General features: G+C 38.2%; 5 protein-coding genes, 3 long non-coding RNA genes and 1 pseudogene across 9 annotated transcripts; 4 read left to right on the top strand and 5 right to left on the bottom strand.

Moving 5' to 3' along the window:
• Window positions 1–203: 203 nt before the first annotated feature.
• LOC103511974 (merlin-like) lies at window positions 204–1,848 on the top strand. Its single transcript, XM_026825575.1, has 2 exons — window positions 204–296; window positions 1,198–1,848. The coding sequence occupies exons 1-2, from the start codon at window positions 208–210 to the stop codon at window positions 1,484–1,486; spliced, it is 378 nt and encodes a 125-aa protein (XP_026681376.1). The 5' UTR covers window positions 204–207; the 3' UTR covers window positions 1,487–1,848.
• A 186-nt stretch (window positions 1,849–2,034) lies between these two features.
• LOC103511960 lies at window positions 2,035–8,877 on the bottom strand. 2 transcript variants are annotated; one of them, XM_026825572.1, is made up of 3 exons: window positions 8,474–8,877; window positions 7,016–7,630; window positions 2,035–3,529 (listed from the first exon to the last, which is right to left on the bottom strand). In XM_026825572.1, the coding sequence occupies exons 1-3, from the start codon at window positions 8,731–8,733 to the stop codon at window positions 2,302–2,304; spliced, it is 2,103 nt and encodes a 700-aa protein (XP_026681373.1). In that variant the 5' UTR covers window positions 8,734–8,877; the 3' UTR covers window positions 2,035–2,301. The 2 variants fall into 2 exon arrangements, with proteins under 2 accessions (XP_026681373.1, XP_026681374.1); XM_026825573.1 differs by lacking the exon at window positions 2,035–3,529 and having other exon boundaries at window positions 5,494–7,630.
• Window positions 7,920–8,409, bottom strand: LOC113468567. Its single transcript, XR_003392274.1, has 2 exons — window positions 8,313–8,409; window positions 7,920–7,989 (listed from the first exon to the last, which is right to left on the bottom strand). It is a non-coding gene; the product is annotated as an uncharacterized LOC113468567 (long non-coding RNA).
• Window positions 8,878–10,395: 1,518 nt separating the features above from the next.
• On the top strand, window positions 10,396–10,959 carry LOC113468565. The gene is made up of 2 exons (XR_003392272.1): window positions 10,396–10,498; window positions 10,698–10,959. It is a non-coding gene; the product is annotated as an uncharacterized LOC113468565 (long non-coding RNA).
• Window positions 10,960–11,072: 113 nt separating this feature from the next.
• LOC113468566 lies at window positions 11,073–12,035 on the bottom strand. The gene is made up of 2 exons (XR_003392273.1): window positions 11,755–12,035; window positions 11,073–11,565 (listed from the first exon to the last, which is right to left on the bottom strand). It is a non-coding gene; the product is annotated as an uncharacterized LOC113468566 (long non-coding RNA).
• A 134-nt stretch (window positions 12,036–12,169) lies between these two features.
• LOC103511958 (protein unc-119) lies at window positions 12,170–13,474 on the bottom strand. The gene is made up of 2 exons (XM_008476710.3): window positions 13,249–13,474; window positions 12,170–13,087 (listed from the first exon to the last, which is right to left on the bottom strand). Exons 1-2 carry the CDS (start codon window positions 13,400–13,402, stop codon window positions 12,510–12,512), a joined length of 732 nt encoding a protein of 243 aa, XP_008474932.1. The 5' UTR covers window positions 13,403–13,474; the 3' UTR covers window positions 12,170–12,509.
• A 1,440-nt stretch (window positions 13,475–14,914) lies between these two features.
• LOC103511972 lies at window positions 14,915–25,693 on the top strand (annotated as a pseudogene).
• Window positions 17,002–19,980, bottom strand: LOC103511957 (trifunctional enzyme subunit beta, mitochondrial). Its single transcript, XM_008476709.3, has 2 exons — window positions 19,827–19,980; window positions 17,002–18,676 (listed from the first exon to the last, which is right to left on the bottom strand). Exon 2 carries the CDS (start codon window positions 18,581–18,583, stop codon window positions 17,165–17,167), a length of 1,419 nt encoding a protein of 472 aa, XP_008474931.1. The 5' UTR covers window positions 18,584–18,676; window positions 19,827–19,980; the 3' UTR covers window positions 17,002–17,164.
• On the top strand, window positions 20,531–23,178 carry LOC103511973 (coiled-coil-helix-coiled-coil-helix domain-containing protein 7). Its single transcript, XM_026825571.1, has 5 exons — window positions 20,531–20,693; window positions 21,110–21,279; window positions 21,935–22,033; window positions 22,387–22,496; window positions 23,109–23,178. The coding sequence occupies exons 2-5, from the start codon at window positions 21,190–21,192 to the stop codon at window positions 23,176–23,178; spliced, it is 369 nt and encodes a 122-aa protein (XP_026681372.1). The 5' UTR covers window positions 20,531–20,693; window positions 21,110–21,189.
• Window positions 25,694–25,761: the final 68 nt, after the last annotated feature.

The raw sequence follows: 25,761 nt of genomic DNA, 5'->3' as shown, positions 1-25,761 counted from the left end.
TTGGTACGGAATAAGGTTACCTACCTGTTGGTACAAACTAAGCGTGTGGTACTTGGGACTGACGGAATAAGGTTACCTACCTGTTGGTACAAACTAAGCGTGTGGTACTTGGGACTGACGGAATAAGGTTACCTGACAGTCAGAGGCTACTCAAGTCTATCCTTATATTCCTTATTTATTCAGAGCTCCACAGTCTGACCGCCCCTGATGTCACCGCCTGACTTATTGGTTCCGTATGATTTGGTGCCGCAGACCAACGATATGAGAAGACTGTCTCTTGAAATTGAAAAAGAGAGGTGAGTAAAAAGTCCTGAAGGGGGGAAAAAAATCTGGTGTAAATACGACACGACTTTTCTAAATAGCGGAACTTTGATCCAGAATAACGGCCGAACCGTACCTTCTGGAAACAGGGCCCAAGGATATTTTTGGATATAAAAACAAGCTAAACTTGACGAGGGATGTAATAAAAGATTAGAAGATCAAGAGAAAAACCACCTTAGACGTAGAAATGATAGATAGGTAAATCTTGGAAAGCCGCCTTACATTCTACAATGGAAGTAGCTTCTCTGCTGTCTAATTCTTCAACAACACCTAGTACCTATAACGACAGGTTGATGCTGAAGCAGTTAGATCTTCTCTCTCTCTCGTCTCGCGCCCGAACCGCATCAGCGTTTCTATTGGCTCTATTGCGTCACGTGGTCTAGTAAACAGTAAATCGGGGAAACTGGGAGCTTGTGTCGGGGGATGAGGGGTAAAATAAGTTCACAATAAAAAAAAAGGATATTTATCCAAAATTTACCCAATTTTCTTCCGAAAGCGCCCAAAATATGCAAATATGCCCGAAATGGTCAAGATATGCAATTTTTTTCAAAAATAGCCAAAACATGCATTTGCATATGCAATTTCATAAATTCCGTTCTCTAATAATTAACTAAGAAGCTGTCTGCAAAATTTGAGCGACCTGTGGTCAAAGGTAAAGTCGTGAGAAGCGCTAGCTCCTTTCGAGCTTTTTCGAGCTGTATAGCCATAAATAGCGGAACTTTGGTCCGGAATAGCGGCCGAACCGTACCTTTTAGAAACAGGCCCAAGGATACTTTCGATCGCTAGTGCCATACTGCCATTTGAGCTTTTTCCCTGTATAGCCGTAAATTACTTAACCAAATGTTTCATGTTGCTTCCTTGTTTCCTGTTCCTCAGGGTTGAATATCTAGAGAAATCAAAGCACCTACAGGATCAGTTGCGGGATCTCAGGACAGAAATTGAGGTCCTCAAGGTGGGAGAGAAACAGTCTGAACTAGATCTCCTTCATGAGGAACAAGTACGGCTGGGAGAGAACAAGTACTCCACACTGAGAAAGGTAAGAAGGGAAAGAACGAAATTCTGGGCCACGGGCAGAGATTTTCCTCTTTATATATTTTTTCTTCAATACGCGAGAGTACATCGACATTCTCGCTTCAATACGCGAGAGTACAGAGAAACAGTCTGAACTAGATCTCCTTCATGAGGAACAAGTACGGCTGGGAGAGAACAAGTACTCCACACTGAGAAAGGTAAGAAGGGAAAGAACGAAATTCTGGGCCACGGGCAGAGATTTTCCTCTTTATATATTTTTTCTTCAATACGCGAGAGTACATCGACATTCTCGCTTCAATACGCGAGAGTACAGAGAAACAGTCTGAACTAGATCTCCTTCATGAGGAACAAGTACGGCTGGGAGAGAACAAATACTCCACACTGAGAAAGGGAAAAAATGAAACCGTGGGCTACAGTCACCGATTTTCCGTTTCATTTGTTTCAGCCAGCCTAGTTAGCTTGGTTGGTAGCGCGTCTGCCTTGTAAGCGCTGGGGATAACGTTCATTTTCGGAACAGCTGGCTTTCTCCTACCCTGTTTTGCTTTTCTCGTCGCTTTTGGGACGATAAGACTTCAGCTATTACAGTTCCCTCTATCAAAGATTAAAAAAAAGCCCAACTCCTAATCTACCTACCCATAAGGAGTTGAAGATCTGACAAATATGTTACAGTAATCTTTTTTATTATTATTTACATGTATTGGAAATGGGGCGGGGTCACAGGATTTTTACATCATAAACAAATCGGTGGGAGCAGATATGAGAATTTTTAATGTTTGATAGGCAGATACATGAGCCCCGTTCCACGAAAGACTCTGCACTGCACTCCACACTTTTACTCTACGTGCAGAGTGACAAACGGTACCTACGATGTTTTTTCTGCGCTCGGAGTAAAAAGAGGTTTGTTCTCGGAACGGAGTAAGATCTTTCAACTTGGGCTCGTATTTCGTGTTATACCAAGGAAGTTGTATTCATCGTCTTCAAGTTCATCTTCCTTTCTTCATACGTCTTCTCGTCCACTCTTCTCGTCTCCACAAATTCTTGACTACTGTACCGACTGGTTCTCCTATCGAAGTTGGCATCAACGTTTCTGTTTTCCATGATGATCTCTTCTACATCTTCAACATCGTCTGGGTCTACGTTTGTTCCTTCGCTGAAATCTCCAGTACCGTGTTTGATGTGCTTGTACGATTTTGTGTGCGTTGTTTCGAACAGGCTGCGCGGTGTGTCTTTCTGGTACGGTTGGTAGTCTTTTTGTAGCTGGTACACTTGCTGACCCTTCTGTGGTTGTTCTCGTGACGTACTTGCCCGTGCTTCACTGTCCAGACTGTCTGTAGATCTGTTGAACTTCCTGTTCAGTCTGTCGGAGGACAGGTGTAGTTTCGTCTTGTGAAGGCTGCCCGTGGATTTGTGTATTTGATCGTCGATCTCTTGGACTATGTACTTCCAACTCTCGCGCTGTTCTGGACTCACGCTGCTGGTGGTGAGGGATTTGCTTTTTCGTTCCTCGCTTTGTGTTTTAGAATAGACGGTTTGTTCGTCTGGATCGTTAACGAGTTCCTTGTATTTGGAAACCGGGCGTTGCTTTTCCGTCTCCGTGTAGATGAGATTGTCAAAAGCTGCCTTGTGTGGCGTTTTTCTGCCATTTGTTTGAACGGGAATGTTCGTTCGAATCCTGTCGACATTGTTTGTTTTCTTTCTTTCAAGGCTTTGCCGGGTACTTTCAAGGCTTTGTCGGGAACTTTCGCCGTTTACATTCTCGTATCTTTGACCGCTGCTTTGAAATCCGTTTTCTTCTACATGCGGAACGTTCTCGTCTTCATTTTCACTACTTGAGTCATCACCATCACCTTCTTCTTCGTCAGTTCCAGCGTTGTAGTTGATCTCAAACTGTTTGGGTTTGTAGAACACGAAGTACACAATCATCAAAACGAAGTGCAGTATCTGGCATACGATCAAACTCCATAGAGTTGCATTGAACAAGCCACGCTGACGTCTTGACCAATTGGCCGTGAAGTACCACAGGTAGTTGAACAGCAGATTCTCGGCGAAAACTATCAGAAAGTAGCCAACGAACAGGAGTTTCCTCTGGCACAGGTTGAGCCTATACTCGATGAGGCAGACATTGAGGAGGACACTTTGGAGAAGGTCGTACGCAATGCTCAGCTTCCGATGAGACTTGATTTTTTTTTTTTTTTTTTTTTTTTTTTTTTTTTTTTTTTCAAAAATGGCCAAAACATGCATTTGCATATGCAATTTCATGAATTCCGTTCTCTAATAATTAATTATGGGAGCTGTCTGCAAAATTTGAGCGACCCGTGGCTAAAGGTAAAGTCGTGAGAAGCGCTAGTTCCTTTTGAGCTTTTTCCCTGTATAGCCATAAATAGTTTAGTACCTACGTAGTCTTAACATTGTACCACATACAATTGTATATTTGTACAAATAAAATTGATTGAAATAGCGGAACTTTGGTCCGGAATAACGGCCGAACCGTACCTTCTCGAAACAGGCCCAAGGATACTTTTGATCGCTAGTGCCATTTGAGCTTTTTCCCTGTATAGCCGTAAATTACTTAAACAAATTTTTCATGTTGCTTCCTTGTTTCCTGTTCCTCAGGGTTGAATATCTGGAGAAATCAAAACACCTACAGGATCAGTTGCGGGATCTCAGGACAGAAATTGAGGTCCTCAAGGTGGGAGAGAAACAGTCTGAACTAGATCTCCTTCATGAGGAACAAGTACGGCTGGGAGAGAACAAGTACTCCACACTGAGAAAGGTAAGAAGGGAAAGAACGAAATTCTGGGCCACGGGCAGAGATTTTCCTCTTTATATATTTTTTCTTCAATACGCGAGAGTACATCGACTTTCCACATTTTACCCCCACTCCTGACGCAGAGTGAACGTCAAGTTGACGCCGCATCGATGCGGCGTAGGAATGAAAAACAGACCTTGAATATGGAGGTTGGTGGTTCGAGTCCAAGTCATGAAATTTAGCATGGTATATTAAGCGGGGAACGACATTTTCGACATGGATTTATGCTTAACACAATTAAAATTCCTTTTCCATTATTATAAGTTAGTGCATAGAAGCATCTATACTCTACGAGTATACACAAAAAGCCCACTCTGAGGCTTAGGTGTAGGGGCAAACAAAAATTTACTAACCCAACTTTTGGGTTAGTAAATTTTAGAGTTGTTTGGGCAGTTTGCTCTTAAGCCTCAAAGTGGACTTTCTGTGTACGATTGTGTAAGTATAGATGCTCCAAGGTTTGTGCATAGATGCTTGTTTGCCCCTATACCTAAGCCTCAAAAGGGCTTTTTGCGTACGAAGATGCTCCAAGGTTTAGAGATTATGTTCAGACCTGAAAAAGTTTGACTAGCACTGATATAAGTGTAAGCTATCAGATTGCATTTCTCATACAAGTTTCCTCATCTCACACTTGACAACACTTACACACCTGTGTCATCTTCTAAACAGGGTGTATCCAAATATTGGACTATTGGTCCTCTGGAGCCACACTAAAAGTCTAAAATTATTGAACCAACCCATTTTTGGCCGGGACCACAATCAGGTTAAACTCTTGGACTAGGTAATTGGACTAGGACTAGATCGGCTGATTTCTAACATTTTAGTCAATCACGTAGCTTTTAGCCAAGCCAATCCAAGGGTTAAATCTATTCTATGTTTAAAAAACTCTAATTGTGGCCCTGCCCATCAATTAGAGTGCTTCAATTGGATTGTCAAAATTTAATCGTAATAACTAGCCTTCGTGGCCTAGTGAGTATAACACCAGGATTGCACGCCGGAGGTCCCGGTTTCGATTCCCGAAAGTTTAGAAACCCCCAATATTTTCGTTCCACCCGAGGTATACTACAGTCATAGTACATTCACAAGTTTAGTATTTCAGTAATCAAATCCAAGATAAGATTAGGGTTCACCACTAAAAAAAAAAAAAAAAAAAAAAAAAAAAAAAAAAAAAAAAAAAAAAACATTGAAAGCAATTTTTTAATACGAATCCTACATCGCCTCGGCAAGTGTGTCATAGTATATTGTCAAGATAAGAGACATTACGAAATGATGAGCACAAATGATGATGTTATACGCGTCAACACTGTTAGCTAGAAAGATAGGAACTCGATCAGTTGATTACCTACTAATAGGTATCAAATATGTTACAGTAATCTTTTTTATTATTATTTACATGTATTGGAAATGGGGCGGGGTCACAGGATTTTTACATCATAAACAAATCGGTGGGAGCAGATATGAGAATTTTTAATGTTTGATAGGCAGATACATGAGCCCCGTTCCACGAAAGACTCTGCACTGCACTCCACACTTTTACTCTACGTGCAGAGTGACAAACGGTACCTACGATGTTTTTTCTGCGCTCGGAGTAAAAAGAGGTTTGTTCTCGGAACGGAGTAAGATCTTTCAACTTGGGCTCGTATTTCGTGTTATACCAAGGAAGTTGTATTCATCGTCTTCAAGTTCATCTTCCTTTCTTCATACGTCTTCTCGTCCACTCTTCTCGTCTCCACAAATTCTTGACTACTGTACCGACTGGTTCTCCTATCGAAGTTGGCATCAACGTTTCTGTTTTCCATGATGATCTCTTCTACATCTTCAACATCGTCTGGGTCTACGTTTGTTCCTTCGCTGAAATCTCCAGTACCGTGTTTGATGTGCTTGTACGATTTTGTGTGCGTTGTTTCGAACAGGCTGCGCGGTGTGTCTTTCTGGTACGGTTGGTAGTCTTTTTGTAGCTGGTACATTTGCTGACCCTTCTGTGGTTGTTCTCGTGACGTACTTGCCCGTGCTTCACTGTCCAGACTGTCTGTAGATCTGTTGAACTTCCTGTTCAGTCTGTCGGAGGACAGGTGTAGTTTCGTCTTGTGAAGGCTGCCCGTGGATTTGTGTATTTGATCGTCGATCTCTTGGACTATGTACTTCCAACTCTCGCGCTGTTCTGGACTCACGCTGCTGGTGGTGAGGGATTTGCTTTTTCGTTCCTCGCTTTGTGTTTTAGAATAGACGGTTTGTTCGTCTGGATCGTTAACGAGTTCCTTGTATTTGGAAACCGGGCGTTGCTTTTCCGTCTCCGTGTAGATGAGATTGTCAAAAGCTGCCTTGTGTGGCGTTTTTCTGCCATTTGTTTGAACGGGGATGTTCGTTCGAATCCTGTCGACATTGTTTGTTTTCTTTCTTTCAAGGCTTTGTCGGGAACTTTCGCCGTTTACATTCTCGTATCTTTGACCGCTGCTTTGAAATCCGTTTTCTTCTACATGCGGAACGTTCTCGTCTTCATTTTCACTACTTGAGTCATCCCCATCACCTTCTTCTTCGTCAGTTCCAGCGTTGTAGTTGATCTCAAACTGTTTGGGTTTGTAGAACACGAAGTACACAATCATCAAAACGAAGTGCAGTATCTGGCATACGATCAAACTCCATAGAGTTGCATTGAACAAGCCACGCTGACGTCTTGACCAATTGGCCGTGAAGTACCACAGGTAGTTGAACAGCAGATTCTCGGCGAAAACGATCAGAAAGTATCCAACGAACAGGAGTTTCCTCTGGCACAGGTTGAGCCTATACTCGATGAGGCAGACATTGAGGAGGACACTTTGAAGAAGGTCGTACGCAATGCTCAGCTTCCGCTGAGACTTGAAATCGCAAAACAAAAGCGCGAGGAAGGAAACGATCGTCTGTACTGTGAAGAAAATCAGAGTGAATGTTGGGAAGTAGAACAGAACGAAGGCAATTGAAATGATTCGGATGTAATTATGGAGGAGCCATTTCAGGAACACGATCACTTTGAAGGGGAGTGTATGTGCGTCTATAACTACTTTCCGATCCTGTCGCTCCACTTCGAACTGTGCCATCGATCTTTGGCTAGAAGGCTCGGGCTTCTTGTACGTTCTTGCCACTTTCACTTTATCCCCATTTGTTGCCTTTAAGTTCACGTGGCCCAGGAGATACTTATTGATGTTCTGAGTTTCATATCGGAAGTAGCTCACGACTCCGTTTGTGAAGAGGAGAAGGCAGAGGATCAAGTTGAGTACGATCAGAATGGTAGAGTTGGTAACGTGTCTGTATTGAGCCAGGTAGATGATGATTTGCAGGATGAGTTGGAACGGTATTTGGACACAGGTGAACAGTATGATGAATGTGTTGAGAGGGTTGTCCGGTTTGATTTTGCTGAGGAGGGATGTGGCTTCTTCGCCTTCACTCTTGTTTATTTTGGCAATCATCAGAGAGAACATGATTTTGTAGTAGAGTCTGAAAGAAAAGGAACAAGTTAGAGATGACTTAGTAAGGAACTATAGTTAGATGACTTTTTTCAGTGTATTTTGAGATAAGGGTAAACAGGGTAAACTCCATGGCTTCTGATTTTTGGGATGTGTTTCGACTTTTATCTGGGTCATTGAGAAAATGGGTTTAGAAATATGTATCGTGTTTAGTTAGGTATGTAGGTATTAGCTTTCTATTACAATACGAGTAAGTGTAGAGTAGGTACCTATACAAATGAGAAATTATTGCAGGCGGTCCACATTTTCAAAATCAGGGATGTGGCTTCTTCGCCTTCACTCTTGTTTATTTTGGCAATCATCAGAGAGAACATGATTTTGTAGTAGAGTCTGAAAGAAAAGGTACAAGTTAGAGATGACTTAGTAAGGAACTATAGTTAGATGACTTTTTTCAGTGTATTTTGAGATAAGGGTAAACTCCATGGCTTCTGATTTTTGGGATGTGTTTCGACTTGAGGTTTAGAAATATGGTATCGTGTTTAGTTATAGGTATGTAGGTATTAGCTATCTATTACAATACGAGTATGTGTAGAGTAGGTACCTATACAAATGAGAAATTATTGCAGGCGGTCCAAATTTTCAAAATAGGGATATGGGTGGAAATATCAGTTTTAGGGTCCCCTGAGTCCAAAAAAGTGATTTTTGATACTTACGTTAGCATAAAATGCATTGGGAACAGGACAAAGGACACGGTTGTCACCAGAATGTTCTTGATGCTGAAATGGACCGCTAGTTTGTGTACAAAATAGGGATATGGGTGGAAATATCAGTTTTAGGGTCCCCTGAGTCCAAAAAAGTGATTTTTGATACTTACGTTAGCATAAAATGCAATGGGAACAGGACAAAGGACACGGTTGTCACCAGAATGTTCTTGATGCTGAAATTGACCGCTAGTTTGTGTAGAACGTAGATGAGAGCGGGAACGTAATGAAGGAGCACCATTAGCAAGTACATGGCATTGTCCAATATTAACAACACGTTGACTGCGACGTAAAGTATGTACAGTCCGAGAAAATAACTCAAAGGAATCGTATACGATAGTAAAATGTCCGAACAGACCGAATTCGCTGCCATTTTTTGAACCTCTAATGTAATTCCACGAAGAACTTCACTTTTCGTAATGAAAAAAAAATGCGGCCCGAAAGGACCAAAATTATTTGACAAAAAGACACGGTGTCACTACAATGTTCTCGATGCTGGTCGTCCGGCCTGAAGGACCAAAATTTTATCAATCTGATTCAGAAGAGAATAGTTAAAATATTAAATGAATCTGATTCAGAGAACAAGATAGTCTAATCACTACAATGTTCTCGATGCTGGTCGTCCGGCCTGAAGGACCAAAATTTTATCAATCTGATTCAGAAGAGAATAGTTAAAATATTAAATCAATCTGATTCAGAGAACAAGATAGTCTAATTAAAACTGCACCAAAATCAAATTAAACATTTCTTCTGCAATGTTTCTCTGTTTGAGGCGATGACTGGAGGGTCTGGATTTCATAATTATTTTTCTACAATGCTCGAGTTACTATCAACTTTCTAGCAGGCTCACAAAAATGGTTAGAATAGGTGGTGTGTTTGTAATTTATTATTACAGAGGACTTAGTGAGAAGCCGAATTCGTAGTGGTGGTTGGTTTTTCACCAAATTTGTAATGGTGACAGGTGATGATAACGTCAATTCTAAGGGAACTTGGTATTTGTATTAATTTAATCTATTGAACACCAAAAAAATGTCAGCATTAAAATTTGGACTGAAATTAAAAATAATTATTACGTTTTACACAAGTAGTCTAATAAATTTCGGTCTCAAACACTTTCGAACTAAATAAAAACAAAATGACTTCCCAAATATTATTATGAAGTATTTTATTACTATAAGATTGTACCTAGTTAGTTTTTACGAACGATACTGTTGGTAGGTAGGTCTGTCCTTATCTGTGAAGATGAGCGGGAAGTATGTAGGTAGGTGAGAATTATCTTTACCTACGCGTCCCTATCTCTTGTTTGTTTTACACTGAGTCAGGATATGTATATTGTAGATTTAAATCACAGTCTGTAACTATATGACTGAAATAAAGAGGAGGCACAGGAAAAGAGTGTACCTTTAATTTCAATACCTACCTACCTTGGTTTAAAAGAAAAAAAAAATCTAGCCTAGGACAAAGTTCTAGCGCGAATGACCTTGTAGTTAAAGAAAAAAATAGATGGGTAAAGAAAGAAATACACAAAATATTAGATTGTAAATAAGTAACCAATATATTTATTTACTGATACAAAATACATGGGAATAAAAAATCATGCTTGGTTTCTTGATTACCTAGCTAGACATAATAAAATGGAAAAAAGTTAAATAGTATAAAAATAAAATCTTGTTTTCTGAAAAAACCACCAATAATAAAGTACAAAAATAATTTGAATACACACAAAAGGACAATAAAATATTACAGAACAATAAAACCATTTGGTAAAATACAGGGAAGAGATACCTTTCAATTTTGAAGAAATTGTTACCTAATGAAACCAAAAACCTACCTAAAGAAATGGCCCATGTTGTATTAAAATAATAAATGTAAAGAAAGAAAAAGTAAAAATAAATAATAACATAAAAATAGATTTAGGGTCTGAGTCAACACCAGAGAGTAAACCATTGAAATATTTGAAAATTAAAAATGAATTATTACTATTATTTTTACTTTTTTTTTGTGATGAGATCTTGTTTTGTTTCTGTTATGCTTTCAGTATTATGTAGCTCAAGACAGGAGAAGCAAAGGTCTTCCTCTACAGATGACCGAAGAAGATAAACAAAAGGCCAAAGAGGACTTTGCAAAAGAAATAGCAGGTAAAGCAGAAATTCTCCAAAAGAGGAATGAAGAGTACAAAAAATTTCGTGAAAAATTTGGCTGAACAATTTTATCAAGCTAGAAGACACCCAAATGATTTTGAACAGGTGAATATTGGGGGGAAAAGTCTGAAGAGAAACAAGTACTAACTGTTATTGTCATGTAAATATGTAGTCATCAATATTCAACATTAAGCAGGTAAAGCAGAAATTCTCCAAAAGAGGAATGAAGAGTACAAAAAATTTCGTGAAAAATTTGGCTGAACAATTTTATCAAGCTAGCAGACACCCAAATGATTTTGAAGAGGTGAATATTGGGGGAAAAGTCTGAAGAGAAACAAGTACTAACTGTTATTGTCATGTAAATATGTAGTCAATATTCAACATTAGTATATGTACCTAGTTCTAATAGGTAGAAGCTTAACACATCCCCTTGGGCTGCCCACCCCCACACCTATGCCTTGGAGTGGGCTTTGTGTATGAGTTTTAATAGGTAGGTACTCACTATCTTTGTGTCCATTTTTTTTTTTTTTTTATCACACTCCTTGGCTGTTTTATTTATTTATTTTAATATACTCAATAACACCATGAGGGGTCCATTTCTCAAAGGGTAGGTAAGTGTTAAAGGTATTTTTGCATTTACAGGCCAATGCAAGTAGATACATAATCCTGTACTTTTTGAGAGTGAAAGTCCTAATGGTAATTAAAAACATAATCTTTCTGTAACACCAGATATTTTTATTTATTATATACCTAGTATATTTAATTTAAATAAATAATATATTGTGTAATAAACAATCAATGTCAAGTGTACTATAAATAAATAAATGAGATCATCAAAGATTAAAATATTAAAAACTTAGAGTGAGTTGAATAAATTGAAGTGTTGCTGGTATCAAAGAAAGAATAGAATAGAATTTTGTAAAACTATCATGAGATATGAAAATTAAAGTATTAAAAATAATAATAGATATAAGGTATAATGCACACAAATTACTAAAAATGAAGCTCCTAATCATGAAACTCTATGCACCATAGGACAGAAAAAAGGATGGTGTTTGGTGGACCTACTTTAGAGATAAGACAGACACAGAGCTGAATTTATTAGACAAACTCTGAGAAGAATGCACATTAAATCTTCATACTAACACCAATTTGTCATGAGGAAATTCTTTCTTTGACACCACTGCAACTAGAGATGTAAATAACGTGTGTGAACCTAATACGGACAGAAAAAAGGATGGTGTTTGGTGGACCTACTTTAGAGATAAGACAGACACAGAGCTGAATTTATTAGACAAACTCTGAGAAGAACACACATTAAATCTTCATAATAACACCAATTTGTCATGAGGAAATTCTTTCTTTGACACCACTGCAACTAGAGATGTAAATAATGTGTGTGAACCTACTATAAAGAAAGAACAATGTAAAACTATCACACCTAAAATAAACATTAGAAATTGACAGTACAGTCTCAACTATTTGTGCTTTAAAATAGATGTAGTCTTCTTCTAGTGAAACAGTCATTCCTTTCGAAAGAACAATGTAAAACTATCACACCTAAAATAAACATTAGAAATTGACAGTACAGTCTCAACTATTTGTGCTTTAAAATAGATGTAATCTTCTTCTAGTGAAACAGTCATTCCTTTCAACATGTTTTGAAAATGGGCTAACTACTTATATGAACTGGTTGTTTTTCTATTTACCTACTTTCTATAAATGCCTAGTATTCATATTCTGTTCTATTTTAAAATGCATTCCTAATGCAAAAATGTCAGTTTACCAATTATTTGCCATAAACCATAAATTTGGTTCCAAAGAGATCATTATCATTTTGCTCCTGGGTCTGGATGAGTATTTATTTAGGTCTTTATTATTCAAGTGATTATTATTAAGTACAGTGTAGTGTAAATTACATGTGTAATAATTAGGATGTGTGTCACTAAGGAACTATAACTAAGATCTAAAATACCTACAGTGATACTAATAAATATGTTCCAACAGTCTAAACACCATTGTAGGAATACTCAGCTTTGTTGTGCATGAACAACTTATTGTTAATGAAATAAAAGCTATCGGACTTTGTATGAAATGGATTGTCAATCATTTCTTGAGTGAGAGATTTAGATAGATTAGGAAAAACATAAATATGTTCACAAGTATTGATTGAGTTTGGTATGCAATAGCCAAAATTGAAATCAAATGTTTTCAAGTGAACAGTGTCATTGAAGTAGTGTTTTTCTATCATCCGGAAATTGTTAATTTCAAAATCACCAATTGAGAAAGTTATAGTTGCACCTATGTTTTTGAGGTTTAAAAACTTGGGTGTAAACTGATAGCGTACAAAGCGTCCTGTGTTTGGATCTTTTGGAATGTTGTTAGCTTGTGTGTCATGAGAAGTTGAATTTCTATCACCTTGGGACTCGGGAGACTCAGCATTGTTTCCGGGAGTTGAAGATGGTGTACTTGCAGTGTTAGCTGGTTTAGCAATCTCAAAGAGAACAGTGTTTGAATCAATATCTCTGATTTTGAAACGTAGAAATTCAATTTCATAGATGTTTGCATCTGGACTGCACAAGTAATCTGAAATGAGAAAAAAAGAACAATATAATAACTGTGAACAGACCTTATTGAAAGGAAAAGCGTCTAAGGAGAAATATTTTTCAACTATAAAAAAAGCTATTGTGAGCTTCTATTTTATAGTTCACTAAACTACCCATTAGTTCAGTGAACTTTATACTTACTCTCTGTGATATGATTCAGGCAAAGAACATCTTCAGGTGTTATGTATGGCTTTCTCAGAAGCTCTTCTTCTGTAACAGGAGAGGCTTCCTTACTCGATGGTGAATCATCCAAACATGTCATGTTTTCATTCTGCCCATTAGACACTGCATTCATTCTTGATGTCACTCTTTCAAAGCTGAACTCACTGATACCACTGAAGATCAAAATAGGCTGACTTGATTTTTTCAGATACAGGAGAGGCTTCCTTACTCGATGGTGAATCATCCAAACATGTCATGTTTTCATTCTGCCCATTAGACACTGCATTCATTCTTGATGTGACTCTTTCAAAGCTGAACTCACTGATACCACTGAAGATTAAAATAGGCTGACTTGATTTTTTCAGATGTAGAACCAGATAAAAAGTTTATCTTATATTTTGTCTCCTGATTTTATTTTAAGTCTGTTAATACTGACATTTAATGTACCCATGTTTTAAAATTTGCTTGTAACACCTGACTAATAAATAGAGATTTGGTAATATGTAATAAGTACCTATTTATTAATTATTACCTATCATTATTTAAGTATTATTTTATTGATCTTTACTTTCATTAAGCTTACCTTTTTTTTCAGATGAAAAGAACTGGGAGTTATGTCAGTGAGTCAAAGTGGATGGATTTGGTTTCTGAATAGTGGGGGGTCAAATACAAATGGCAAGGGGTTTATCACGCAGTTACGTATGAAAAAGACGTGAGTTCAAGTGAACAAAATTATTTTGTGTTGAATAAAAGGTAAAAGGAAGAGGAATGAATGAATGATTAATGACGGTACAACAGTTTACAGTTTCCAAGGGAATAAAAAATTGGAAAAAATATCAGTTACGTATGAAAAAGACGTGAGTTCAAGTGAACAAAATTATTTTGTGTTGAATAAAAGGTAAAAGGAAGAGGAATGAATGAATGAATGATTAATGACGGTAGGTACAACAGTTTACAGTTTCCAAGGGAATAAAAAATTGGAAAAACAACAAACGAGCAACAATCCCCTTATCAGCTGATATGTTATCACCAAGTGATAAATCCAAAGAAGAAAAATCAAATTAAAACCGTTTTGCTGACCGTATTTTAGGAAATAGGAATCCACTTTATGTAAACAAAATCATAACCTCAAAAGTCCGATTGTCCATGTCACCCCTTATCAGCTGATATGTTATCACCAAGTGATAAATCCAAAGAAGAAAAATCAAATTAAAACCGTTTTGCTGACCGTATTTTAGGATTTAGGAATCCACTTTTTGTAAACAAAATCATAACCTCAAAAGTCCGATTGTCCATGTTAGATTTTTCACTTCTGGAAAATTTTGTTGACGATACAGAGTGTAAATAATATGTACCTACCTAATACTACCTAAGACCTGAGTAAACAGTGTAAACTGGGTGCATATTTTACTAAACTATTACTAAATTTTACTAAAAAAAAAAAAAAAATCGAAACTTAGATTAGGTACATATTTACATCTTCGGTTAAAGTTTGGTAGTAGGTACCTATTTATGTTTGTTAGAGGACGACAATAAAAATCCCATGTAATTTCAATCGTCCTCAGGGTATTTTTTTTAATGGTGGGATTTATAGCAAAATTCCCACAAAAATCTCGTCCTCAACACGCTCCCCTGTGCCAGATCCAGATTTTTCACTTACTTCTGGAAAATTTTGTTGAAAAAAAAAAGAAGTTTCCCCATAATCTTACTTTTCCTTTCACTTTTGTTGTCCGGATATTCTGAGTATCACATTCTTGCCGCGTTGGAACACATTTGACTTTAGAATCGCAGACAAGTTGCCAATCTCTCACTAACACCATAGTGTCACAAAAGTTGTTGAACATCTGAAGCCTAGGTTGGACAAGTCTTTGAAACTGAAAGGTAAGACAAAAATACTATTTGATAGTAATTGGCTCAGTAAATTAACTAGCTCAACCATGTATTCTAATGATGTTAAACTTTCATATGTGCAAGTCCTGAGGAATAGATAGGTGAGTAAGTTAACATTAATCAAACTTTTCTGATGCAAGCAATATTTTTGTCAAGGCTACTTGGCAATTTTCTTGGAATATGTAAGACGAAGAAAAGTCTGTAGGTAATTGGTCTGATTCATGGTCAACCAATTGTAGCATTACTAGCCAAAGAAATGTACATGATCAATACAGAACAAACAGAGCTATAGAATGAGAGGGAAAATGGCATATAGGTAAGTAAGCATTACATGGTTCATTAATAATTATCCAAGGTATGTGTAATACAAGGTTATGCACTCAACTGTGACTGAAGTGTTGATACAATTTCTCATTTCTTCAGTGAATGGTGGAATAGTGAGGTCAGTTTTTCTCTCTCCATATTGTTACTTCTTATTTTATTATTATTTTTTAAATAAAAGTATTGATTGTTTTCCTTAGGTTACCTCAAAGGAACTTACGAGGTAGTATGAGCAAGCACTTTTTTTGTTCGAGTAAAAATATTCATGAATGATGAAATATTGTTTGATGTTTGTCAGTGTTTATATTATCTCTGAAACATACTCAAGATAAGAGACATTACGAAATGATGAGCACAAATGATAATGTTATACGCGTCAACACTGTTAGCTAGAAAGATAGGAACTCGATCAATTGATTACCTACTAATAGGTATCAAATATGTTACAGTGATCTTTTTTTTATTATTATATACATGTATTGGAAATGGGGCGGGGTCACAGGATTTTTACATCATAAACAAATCGGTGGGAGCAGATATGAGATATTTTAATGTTTGATAGGCAGATACATGAGCCCTGTTCCACGAAAGACTCTGCACTGCACTCCACACTTTTACTCTACGTGCAGATAATAGTGACAAACGGTACCTACGATGTTTTTTCTGCGCTTGGAGTAAAAAGAGGTTTGTTCTCGGAACGGAGTAAGATCTTTCAACTTGGGCTCGTATTTCGTGTTATACCAAGGAAGTTGTATTCATCGTCTTCAAGTTCATCTTCCTTTCTTCATACGTCTTCTCGTCCACTCTTCTCGTCTCCACAAATTCTTGACTACTGTACCGACTGGTTCTCCTATCGAAGTTGGCATCAACGTTTCTGTTTTCCATGACGATCTCTTCTACATCTTCAACATCGTCTGGGTCTACGTTTGTTCCTTCGCTGAAATCTCCAGTACCGTGTTTGATATGTTTATACGATTTTGTGTGCGTTGTTTCGAAGAGGCTCCGCTGGTTGTCTGTCTGGTACGGTTGGTAGTCTTTTTGTAGCTGGTACACTTGCTGACCCTTCTGTGGTTGTTCTCGTGACGTACTTGCCCGTGCTTCACTGTCCAGACTGTCTGTAGATCTGTTGAACTTCCTGTTCAGTCTGTCGGAGGACAGGTGTAGTTTCGTCTTGTGAAGGCTGCCCGTGGATTTGTGTATTTGATCGTCAATTTCTTCGACTATGTATTTCCAACTCTCGCGCTGTTCTGGACTCACGCTGCTGGTGGTGAGGGATTTGCTTTTTCGTTCCTCGCTTTGTGTTTTAGAATAGACGGTTTGTTCGTCTGGATCGTTAACGAGTTCCTTGTATTTGGAAACCGGGCGTTGCTTTTCCGTCTCCGTGTAGATGAGATTGTCAAAAGCTGCCTTGTGTGGCGTTTTTCTGCCATTTGTTTGAACGGGAATGTTCGTTCGAATCCTGTCGACATTGTTTGTTTTCTTTCTTTCAAGGCTTTGCCGGGTACATAAAAATGAAAATGTGCAGTCTGTTCCTACCTTCAATTCCTTCCATAATTTTCTAATAAATAATTTTCTATGATAGAGAAGGTTATCTTCAGTTTTGTACATGCAGTAAAGGGTTATAAATAAGACAGTCCATAATGTAATATAGTAGCACAGGTAAGTTTGGTAACTCATGAACTATTTAATTAGCAGTGGCATCAGGATGACGTTCAATGATCATGCCAACACCTTGACCACCAGCAGCACAAGCAGCAATCAATCCAAACTGACCATCTTCTCGAACTAATCTGTTAGCAGCATGTACTGTCAGTCTTACACCAGTTGCAGCAAATGGGTGTCCAATAGATAGAGAACCACCCCAGTTATTGAATTTGTTCAAATCTGGGACACCAACTTTGGAAGATCTGCCCATGTAGTTCTTAGCAAACCACTCCGAGTCCATGGCTTTCAGATTGGCTAAGATTTGTCCAGCAAAAGCTTCATGTACTTCCCAGGCATCAATGTCACTCAGAGACAATCCAGCTCTTTCCAACACTTGAGGTGTAGCATAGGCAGGTCCAAGCAACAGTTGGTCCTTGGGGTCTTGAGACACATACACAAAGTCTCTCAGATAAGCTTTAGGTTTCAGACCCAACTGCTTGGCTTTGGCTTCAGTCATGATGACACAGGCAGATGCACCATCAGTTAAGAAAGAAGAGTTGGCTGCTGTTACAGAACCATGAGGTTTAACAAATGCTGGTTTCAGTTTGGCCATTTGTTCTGGTGTGCTCACACGAACACCATTGTCTTTGCTGATGGTCTTGTCACCAACTTGGATGGGTAAGATGTCAGTCAAGTATCCTTTCTCTTGAGCTTGTTGTGCCAGGGTATGACTTCTCAGAGCATACTCATCTTGTTCTTTACGTGACACTTTGAAAGCAGCAGCCAGTCTATCAGCTGAGTGTCCCATGGTTTCACCTGATGAGAACTCTGCTACAGCTGGAAGTTCAGGTATAAAGAAATCAGGTCTGATGGTTGCTAACAGTTTTAATCTGTCAGCCGGAGTCTTGGCTTTGTTAGCACGCAGGAGCAGACTTCTCATCTTTCTTGAATGTCTGATTGGAATATCAGACATAAACTCAACACCACCAGCAACAACCACATCATATGCTCCAGCAGCAATCAAACCAATACCAGTTGTAATACCTTGGTTAGAACTAATACATGCCATGGTAACAGTATGTGCTGGGGTTTTATCCGAGAATCCAGCACTCAGTGCTGCCTCTCGTCCAATATTGCTAGTTTTCACTTCTTGGATAACTGTGCCATACACAATGTAATCAATAAGGTCCTTGGATATACCAGTCTTTTGTAAAATACCAATCAAGGAGTGTCGGGCCAACTCATGGGCCATCATGTTAGCATAATCAGTACCAGAGAGGAGGAAGGGTGTACGCACTCCATCCACAAACACGATATTCTTTCCTGTTTTATCCTTGACAGATTTACGTGGTGAATACACATTATGACTGGTGCAAATCGATTTCAAACTCATATTGGTAATAGTTTGAGGCACATTTAGTGCATTCTTGATGATCTTCTTTGTCAACTGTTGAGCCATTTTATGAAAGAGTTGGAAAGCACTGAAAAAGTAGGTGAGTTATCACTTATTCGTTCGTTGTAAAAAAGTCGGCACGTACTGAGATTCTGCTTCCTGAGTAGTAATAAGTATTTCCTTAAGTAGAAAGTTGGCATCTATACCTACTTTTTTTAGACTGCCAATGTAGACCTGAGAAGTCCTTTTTTTGACTTTTTTTTCATTACAATTAAGGTTATAGGTCTGTGAATTGTATAAATTCATACATAAGACTTTGTTTTTGACGGCGTGAGTAAAGGGACTTTTTAGTCTCATTCGAACAGGATAAACAAGGTATATTCTATTCTATTTTACTAAATACATTTCCTACGGCGTGAGTAAAGGGACTTTTTAGTCTCATTCGAACAGGATAAACAAGGTATATTCTATTCTATTTTACTAAATACCTACATTTCCTTTTCCCCTCTCAGGCACGGCTCGCCGAAAAACAAGCCAAGGAAAAGCTGCTCGAATTTCTCTCGCGTAACGCCTACCTGGGCTCTTCCGTGCCATCCCTGTATCCCGCCGTGTCAAGGCCCGGATCTGTCACTCCCCTGGACCTCGAACCCCCCGGGGGCGGCGAGAGTCCTGAACCGCCCCTGATGTCACCGCCTGACTTATTGGTTCCGTATGATTTGGTGCCGCAGACCAACGATATGAGAAGACTGTCTCTTGAAATTGAAAAAGAGAGGTGAGTAAAAAGTCCTGAAGGGGGGAAAAAATCTGGTGTAAATACGACACGACTTTTCTAAATAGCGGAACTTTGATCCAGAATAACGGCCGAACCGTACCTTCTGGAAACAGGGCCCAAGGATATTTTTGGATATAAAAACAAGCTAAACTTGACGAGGGATGTAATAAAAGATTAGAAGATCAAGAGAAAAACCACCTTTAGCGGAACTTTGATCCAGAATAACGGCCGAACCGTACCTTCTGGAAACAGGGCCCAAGGATATTTTTGGATATAAAAACAAGCTAAATTTGACGAGGGATGTAATAAAAAAAATAGAAGATCAAGAGAAAAACCACCTAAGACGTAGAAATGATAGATAGGTAAATCTTGGAAAGCCGCCTTACATTCTACAATGGAAGTAGCTTCTCTGCTGTCTAATTCTTCAACAACACCTAGTACCTATAACGACAGGTTGATGCTGAAGCAGTTAGATCTTCTCTCTCTCTCTCTCGTCTCTCGCCCGAACCGCATCAGCGTTTCTATTGGCTCTGCTTCCTGAGAATACAAAACTTTCAACTGTTATCAACAAGTAGGTAGTTGAACTTTAAACCCGGATGAGTTCGTTCTTTTAATCTTACTTTTATCAATAGAAAAAAATTGAACAAATGGACTAATAGACAAAAGTCACAAAACACGAAAACAAAAACACACTTCCTGAAATCCTGATTTTTAATATTTGCAATGTTGTCGATACTATCTTTTTCTAAATTACGGGTTGCAAATTTTAATTTATTTCTCTTTGTAAAGTTGATGTGGCAACGCAGCACTTACAATCAACAGAAAGAGTGGGAATTTTTGAAATTTAAATTATTTTCTTGAAAGAGCAAAGAGATAAGCTGGTGATGGTCATTTATTTTGATGTTTTTCAAATTGAATTTCAATTTAATGTTTGCTTCCTGAGAATACAAAACTTTCAACTGTTATCAACAAGTAGGTAGTTGAACTTTAAACCCGGATGAGTTCGTTCTTTTAATCTTATTTTTATCAATAGAAAAAAATTGAACAAATGGACTAAAGACAAAAGTCACAAAACACGAAAAGACGAAAACACACTTCCTGAAATCCTGATTTTTAATATTTGCAATGTTGTCGATACTATCTTTTTCTAAATTACGGGTTGCAAATTTTAATTTATTTCTCTTTGTAAAGTTGATGTGGCAACGCAGCACTTACAATCAACAGAAAGAGTGGGAATTTTTGAAATTTAAATTATTTTCTTGAAAGAGATAAGCTGGAGATGGTCATTTATTTTTGATGTTTTTCAAGAAATCTACTTGAGCTCCTTGGTTGAAATACTGTGAACAAAACAACAGCGCACAGCATAAGAACTAGAATAAATCTATTCAGCAACAGTGAAATCTAGTAAGTAACAATAGAATGGCTAACCTTGGAGACTTTTTAAAGTCATCTATCAAATTCAAAAACAGGCAGTTTATCATTAGGAAAAGAAAAGAAAGAAACAAAAATTACCATTACCACTAACTAATGGTCAAATAACTTCTCTCTAGGGATCCATTCCTACAAAAAGTGGTGTTGTACACCGCAAATTCCAAGCAATTAAAAGCTTTTCTTTCGGTAAGATTACATTATTACATTGGTTGGTTATTGTGAAACTTTTTTTCTTCAGCAGACAAGTTATCATATGTAGCCAGCTTGATACCTACTAATATTTAATACAAACACCTAATAGGTATTTAGAAACTTTTTTTCTTCAGCAGACAAGTTATCATATGTAGCCAGCTTGATACCTACTAATATTTAATACAAACACCTAATAGGTATTTATTTCCATATTTCCAGACATACAAAAACATGCAGTAAATCAAATCATTTGGTCAAACTTGTAATTTTTGGAATAATGAGTAAAGAAAAAAATGATTACTACTCTCAGTATCAAAGAAACAATGCACACAACAAAGCTGTCAAAGCAAGAAATCCATGTGCTAAAGTAAGTATACTTGAGAGTTTTTGTGTTCATATTAGTTATTTATGTTCAGGGCCACATATTGGAATCAAATTTGCTTTTGGGACAAGACCTTAGCAGTTACAGTTCACTCTATCAAACCTCTAAAAAGGTGGAAAAATCCATTTGGAATTTCAACAGTCTGATTGATATATTACTCCAAAGGTATAATTGGTTGACCAAACATACTGGCCAATCCAAGCTATTCAAACAGGATTAAAGTGTGACCAGAAAAAAATGATTACTACTCTCAGTATCAAAGAAACAATGCACACAACAAAGCTGTCAAAGCAAGAAATCCATGTGCTAAAGTAAGTAAACTTGAGAGTTTTTGTGTTCAAATTAGTTAGGGCCATATATATGTTCAGGGCCACATTTTGGAATCAAATTTGCTTTTGGGACAAGACCTTAGCAGTTACAGTTCACTCTATCAAACCTGTAAAAAGGGGGAAACATCCATTCGGAATTTCAACAGTCTGCTTGATTTGATATATTACTCCAAAGGTATAATTGGTTGACCAAACATACTGGCCAATCCAAGCTATTCAAATAGGATTAAATTGTGGCCGCAGGTATTATTATTCATAACCAGTAAAGTAACAAATTTATACAAACACTTTTGTCTCATTTTTTCCCCCAGGAAAATGAAATTTCAATGAAATGTTTGGACAGAAACAATTACATCAAGGAACTTTGTGAAAAAGAATTTGAGAATTACAAAATTTGCAAAAAGTTTTGGGTGAGTAAAGGACTTTTGCTCATTAGATTTTGGGCATGATCAGACCATTGAGGATTCCATAGGACCTGATGTATCCTAAAATAATATTAATAATTAAAAAAGAAGAAAAAAAAAACCAATGAAACAATTGCTACATTGGATTTCTGTGGTCTTTGTTGTAGCATGTCCATCCCATAGCATGTCCCCTATCAGATGGACAATAAGAGACATAATACTTCGATTTAGGATTTAGGGTCTGAGTCAACACCAGAGAGTAAACCATTGAAATATTTGAAAATTAAAAATGAATTATTACTATTATTTTTACTTTTTTTTTGTGATGAGATCTTGTTTTGTTTCTGTTATGCTTTCAGTATTATGTAGCTCAAGACAGGAGAAGCAAAGGTCTTCCTCTACAGATGACCGAAGAAGATAAACAAAAGGCCAAAGAGGACTTTGCAAAAGAAATAGCAGGTAAATCTGAGTTTTTTTTTTTTTTTTTTTTTTTGACTTATAAAAAGATCAAAAGCACAAGTAGCCCATTGAAATGTTATAAATGTAAACATGTAGATACCTATGTGAATTTTTATTGGTATGGGTATAACAAACTTGGGACTTTGTGTGACAGTACTGTACCATTTGGTCTCCCGATTTTAATACTGAAATAAATATTCTTTTGTCTAAATGAGACCGTGAGACCCCTTTCTCTTTGTGGGAGCTATTTCTACCTAATGAAATGAGAACCTTTTGTTTGAGAGAGCTCCAATATGTGCAAAATACTATGTATAGCAAAAATAACATAAATTGCTATCTAAAATAGAACCAGATAAAAAGTTTATCTTATATTTTGTCTCCTGATTTTATTTTAAGTCTGTTAATACTGACATTTAATGTACCCATGTTTTGAAATTTGCTTGTAACACCTGACTAATAAATAGAGATTTGGTAATATGTAATAAGTACCTATCTAATAATTATTATCATTATTTAAGTAGGTATTATTTTATTGATCTTTACTTTCATTAAGCTTACCCTTCGGAGAAGAAAATACTCAACCTACTTCCTTTGTCTGAATTTTAATCCTGTTATTTTACAGGATCATCCATGTGGTTTTAAAAATGGCTTGTGCCCAGTTAATAGTACTGTATCCTTGCCCAATCTATTGAAGAGACAGACAGAACTGAGGACCTGAAGAAAATACTCAACCTACTTCCTTTGTCTGAATTTTAATCCTGTTATTTTACAGGATCATCCATGTGGTTTTAAAAATGGCTTGTGCAAAGTTGGTAGTACTGTATCCTTCCTCAATCTATTGAAGAGACACAGAACTGAGGAGCTAGTGATGAGAATATACATTCTACTCTTGCAGATCTATTTGAACAAAAGTATTGGACAAGTTTACCTACACACAAGTCAAGTATTTGGACGAAATTATTGCTCGTCACTTTCCAACAAACTCAAGTTATCTAGCATTGGTGCTGTGAATCATACTATACATAGAACTATGTCAAGTGCTGCTCCCATGGCGGATATACAAGAGAGTATAAAAGCTCAGGGAGATGTTGTAAGGAAATTGAAATCGAGCAAAGCTCCCAAAGAACAAATTGATGAGGAAGTGAAAAAACTGTTGGAATTGAAGAATCAGTTGAAAATCAATGATGAGGCAAATGAAGACAATAGCACACACAAGTTCATTTTGAAAACACCAAAAGGCACACGAGACTATGGGCCTGACAGTACAGTCGTGCGGAACCAAGTGTTGGACAAGATTGTAAAGATATTCAAGAAACATGGTGCTGTCACAATAGACACTCCCATCTTCGAACTCAAAGAAGTGCTCACGGGGAAATATGGTGAAGATAGTAAACTGATATACGACTTGGCTGATCAGGGGGGTGAGATTCTATCACTGAGATATGACTTGACTGTACCATTCGCCAGATACCTCGCTATGAACAAGACTAGTCACATCAAGCGATACCAGATTGCCAAGGTGTACAGGCGTGATAATCCTGCCATGACGCGAGGTAGATACCGTGAGTTCTACCAGTGTGACTTTGACATTGCCGGCACCTACGATCCTATGATCCCTGAGAGCGAATGCATGATGATTGTGCATGAAATCCTGACCAGCATGGACATTGGCAAGTTTGTTATCAAAATCAATCACAGGAGTTTACTGGACGGGTTATTCCACTGCTGTGGGGTTCCTAATGATTCATTCCGTGCCATCTGCTCCTCTGTGGATAAACTGGACAAATCACCTTGGGAAGAAGTGAAGAATGAAATGGTAGGAGAGAAGAATCTGTCACCAGAAGTGGCGGACAAAATAGGAGAGTATGTACTGAAGCATGGCCATGTGGACCTGGTGGAGAATCTCCTAGCTGATGAGTTCCTAGCGAAAAGCAAACAAGCCAAGGAGGGACTGGAAGCGATTAAACTCCTATTCCACTACTGCCAGATCTACGGACTCAAGGATACGATCGTGTTTGATTTAAGCTTGGCACGGGGATTAGACTATTACACAGGTGTTATCTACGAGGCAGTACTCAAGGATCAGGCTGTGGGGAGTGTGGCAGGGGGAGGCCGCTATGATAATCTGGTAGGCATGTTCGATCCCAAGAACAAAACCACACCATGCGTCGGTATCTCTATCGGGGTGGAGCTATTAACACTGTCAGATTTCCTCATGGAAAACAACATCGACAATATCAATGTGTTCAAACTACTCGAGTTCATCAAACAGTCCAAATTGTGCTACAAGCTGCAAAACTACTCCATGAAGTACAAGGACTGCTTGAAACCTCCTGTAGAAGTTGTCGAGAAGACATCGGGGTGGAGCGATTGTTTTCCATAATTGAGAATAGAAACGCGGAGCAGGGGGTTAAAGTGAAGACAACAAGCACACAAGTGTACGTAGCGAGTGCTCAGAAGAACTTGGTCGAGCCTCGCATGCAGCTATGTCACGAGCTATGGGGCGGCGAGAAGACACAAGAGAAACCAAAACTGTCCGGACTACAGAGCTTTCTGAAAGGTGTTCAAGAAAACAATCCAAACCTCAGTAAACCACCGGAGGGCGGAATAGAAGAAGCACCAAGTCAGGTCCAAGAAGACCAGGTGAGAAATCCAATGCTCTCTGTCGTCACTTTCCTCGAGTCTTTGGTCAACAAAAACGAAGACGGCCGAATCCTCGTAACAAAAAACCCCGAACTGAGCAAATCTCATATCAAATACATCCTGCTCAATCCCGCCAATCATTTCACAGACATTGTCCAGGACGCAAGGAGCATCATAGTCGCGGGAGGTACCATGGAGCCCGTGTCAGAGTTTAAGGATCAGCTGTTTGGCAGTCTGGGGGTTCCTGAGAGCAGAATTCATCACTTCTCCTGTGGCCATGTCATTCCCAAGGAAAACATTCTCCCGCTCATTCTATGCAGTGGTCCGACAAACCGGAAGTTTGATCTCACGTTCGAAAACCGGACGAAAGGGGATACTCTGAAGGAGATCGCGATGACCATTACCAACCTGTGTACCATCGTACCGAAAGGGATGGTGTGTTTCTTCCCCAGCTATGACTACGAGGCCATCGTGTACAACTACATGCGTGACAATCACTTCATCGAGCGGATATCGAGAAGACACAAGAGAAACCAAAACTGTCCGGACTACAGAGCTTTCTGAAAGGTGTTCAAGAAAACAATCCAAACCTCAGTAAACCATCGGAGGGCGGAATAGAAGAAGCACCAAGT

This window comes from Diaphorina citri, unplaced genomic scaffold (assembly GCF_000475195.1).
Source record: "Diaphorina citri unplaced genomic scaffold, Diaci psyllid genome assembly version 1.1 scaffold774, whole genome shotgun sequence".
NCBI lineage: Eukaryota > Metazoa > Arthropoda > Insecta > Hemiptera > Psyllidae > Diaphorina > Diaphorina citri.
Note: the sequence above shows the minus strand (reverse complement) of the source record. Positions and strands in the feature narration are given on the sequence as shown.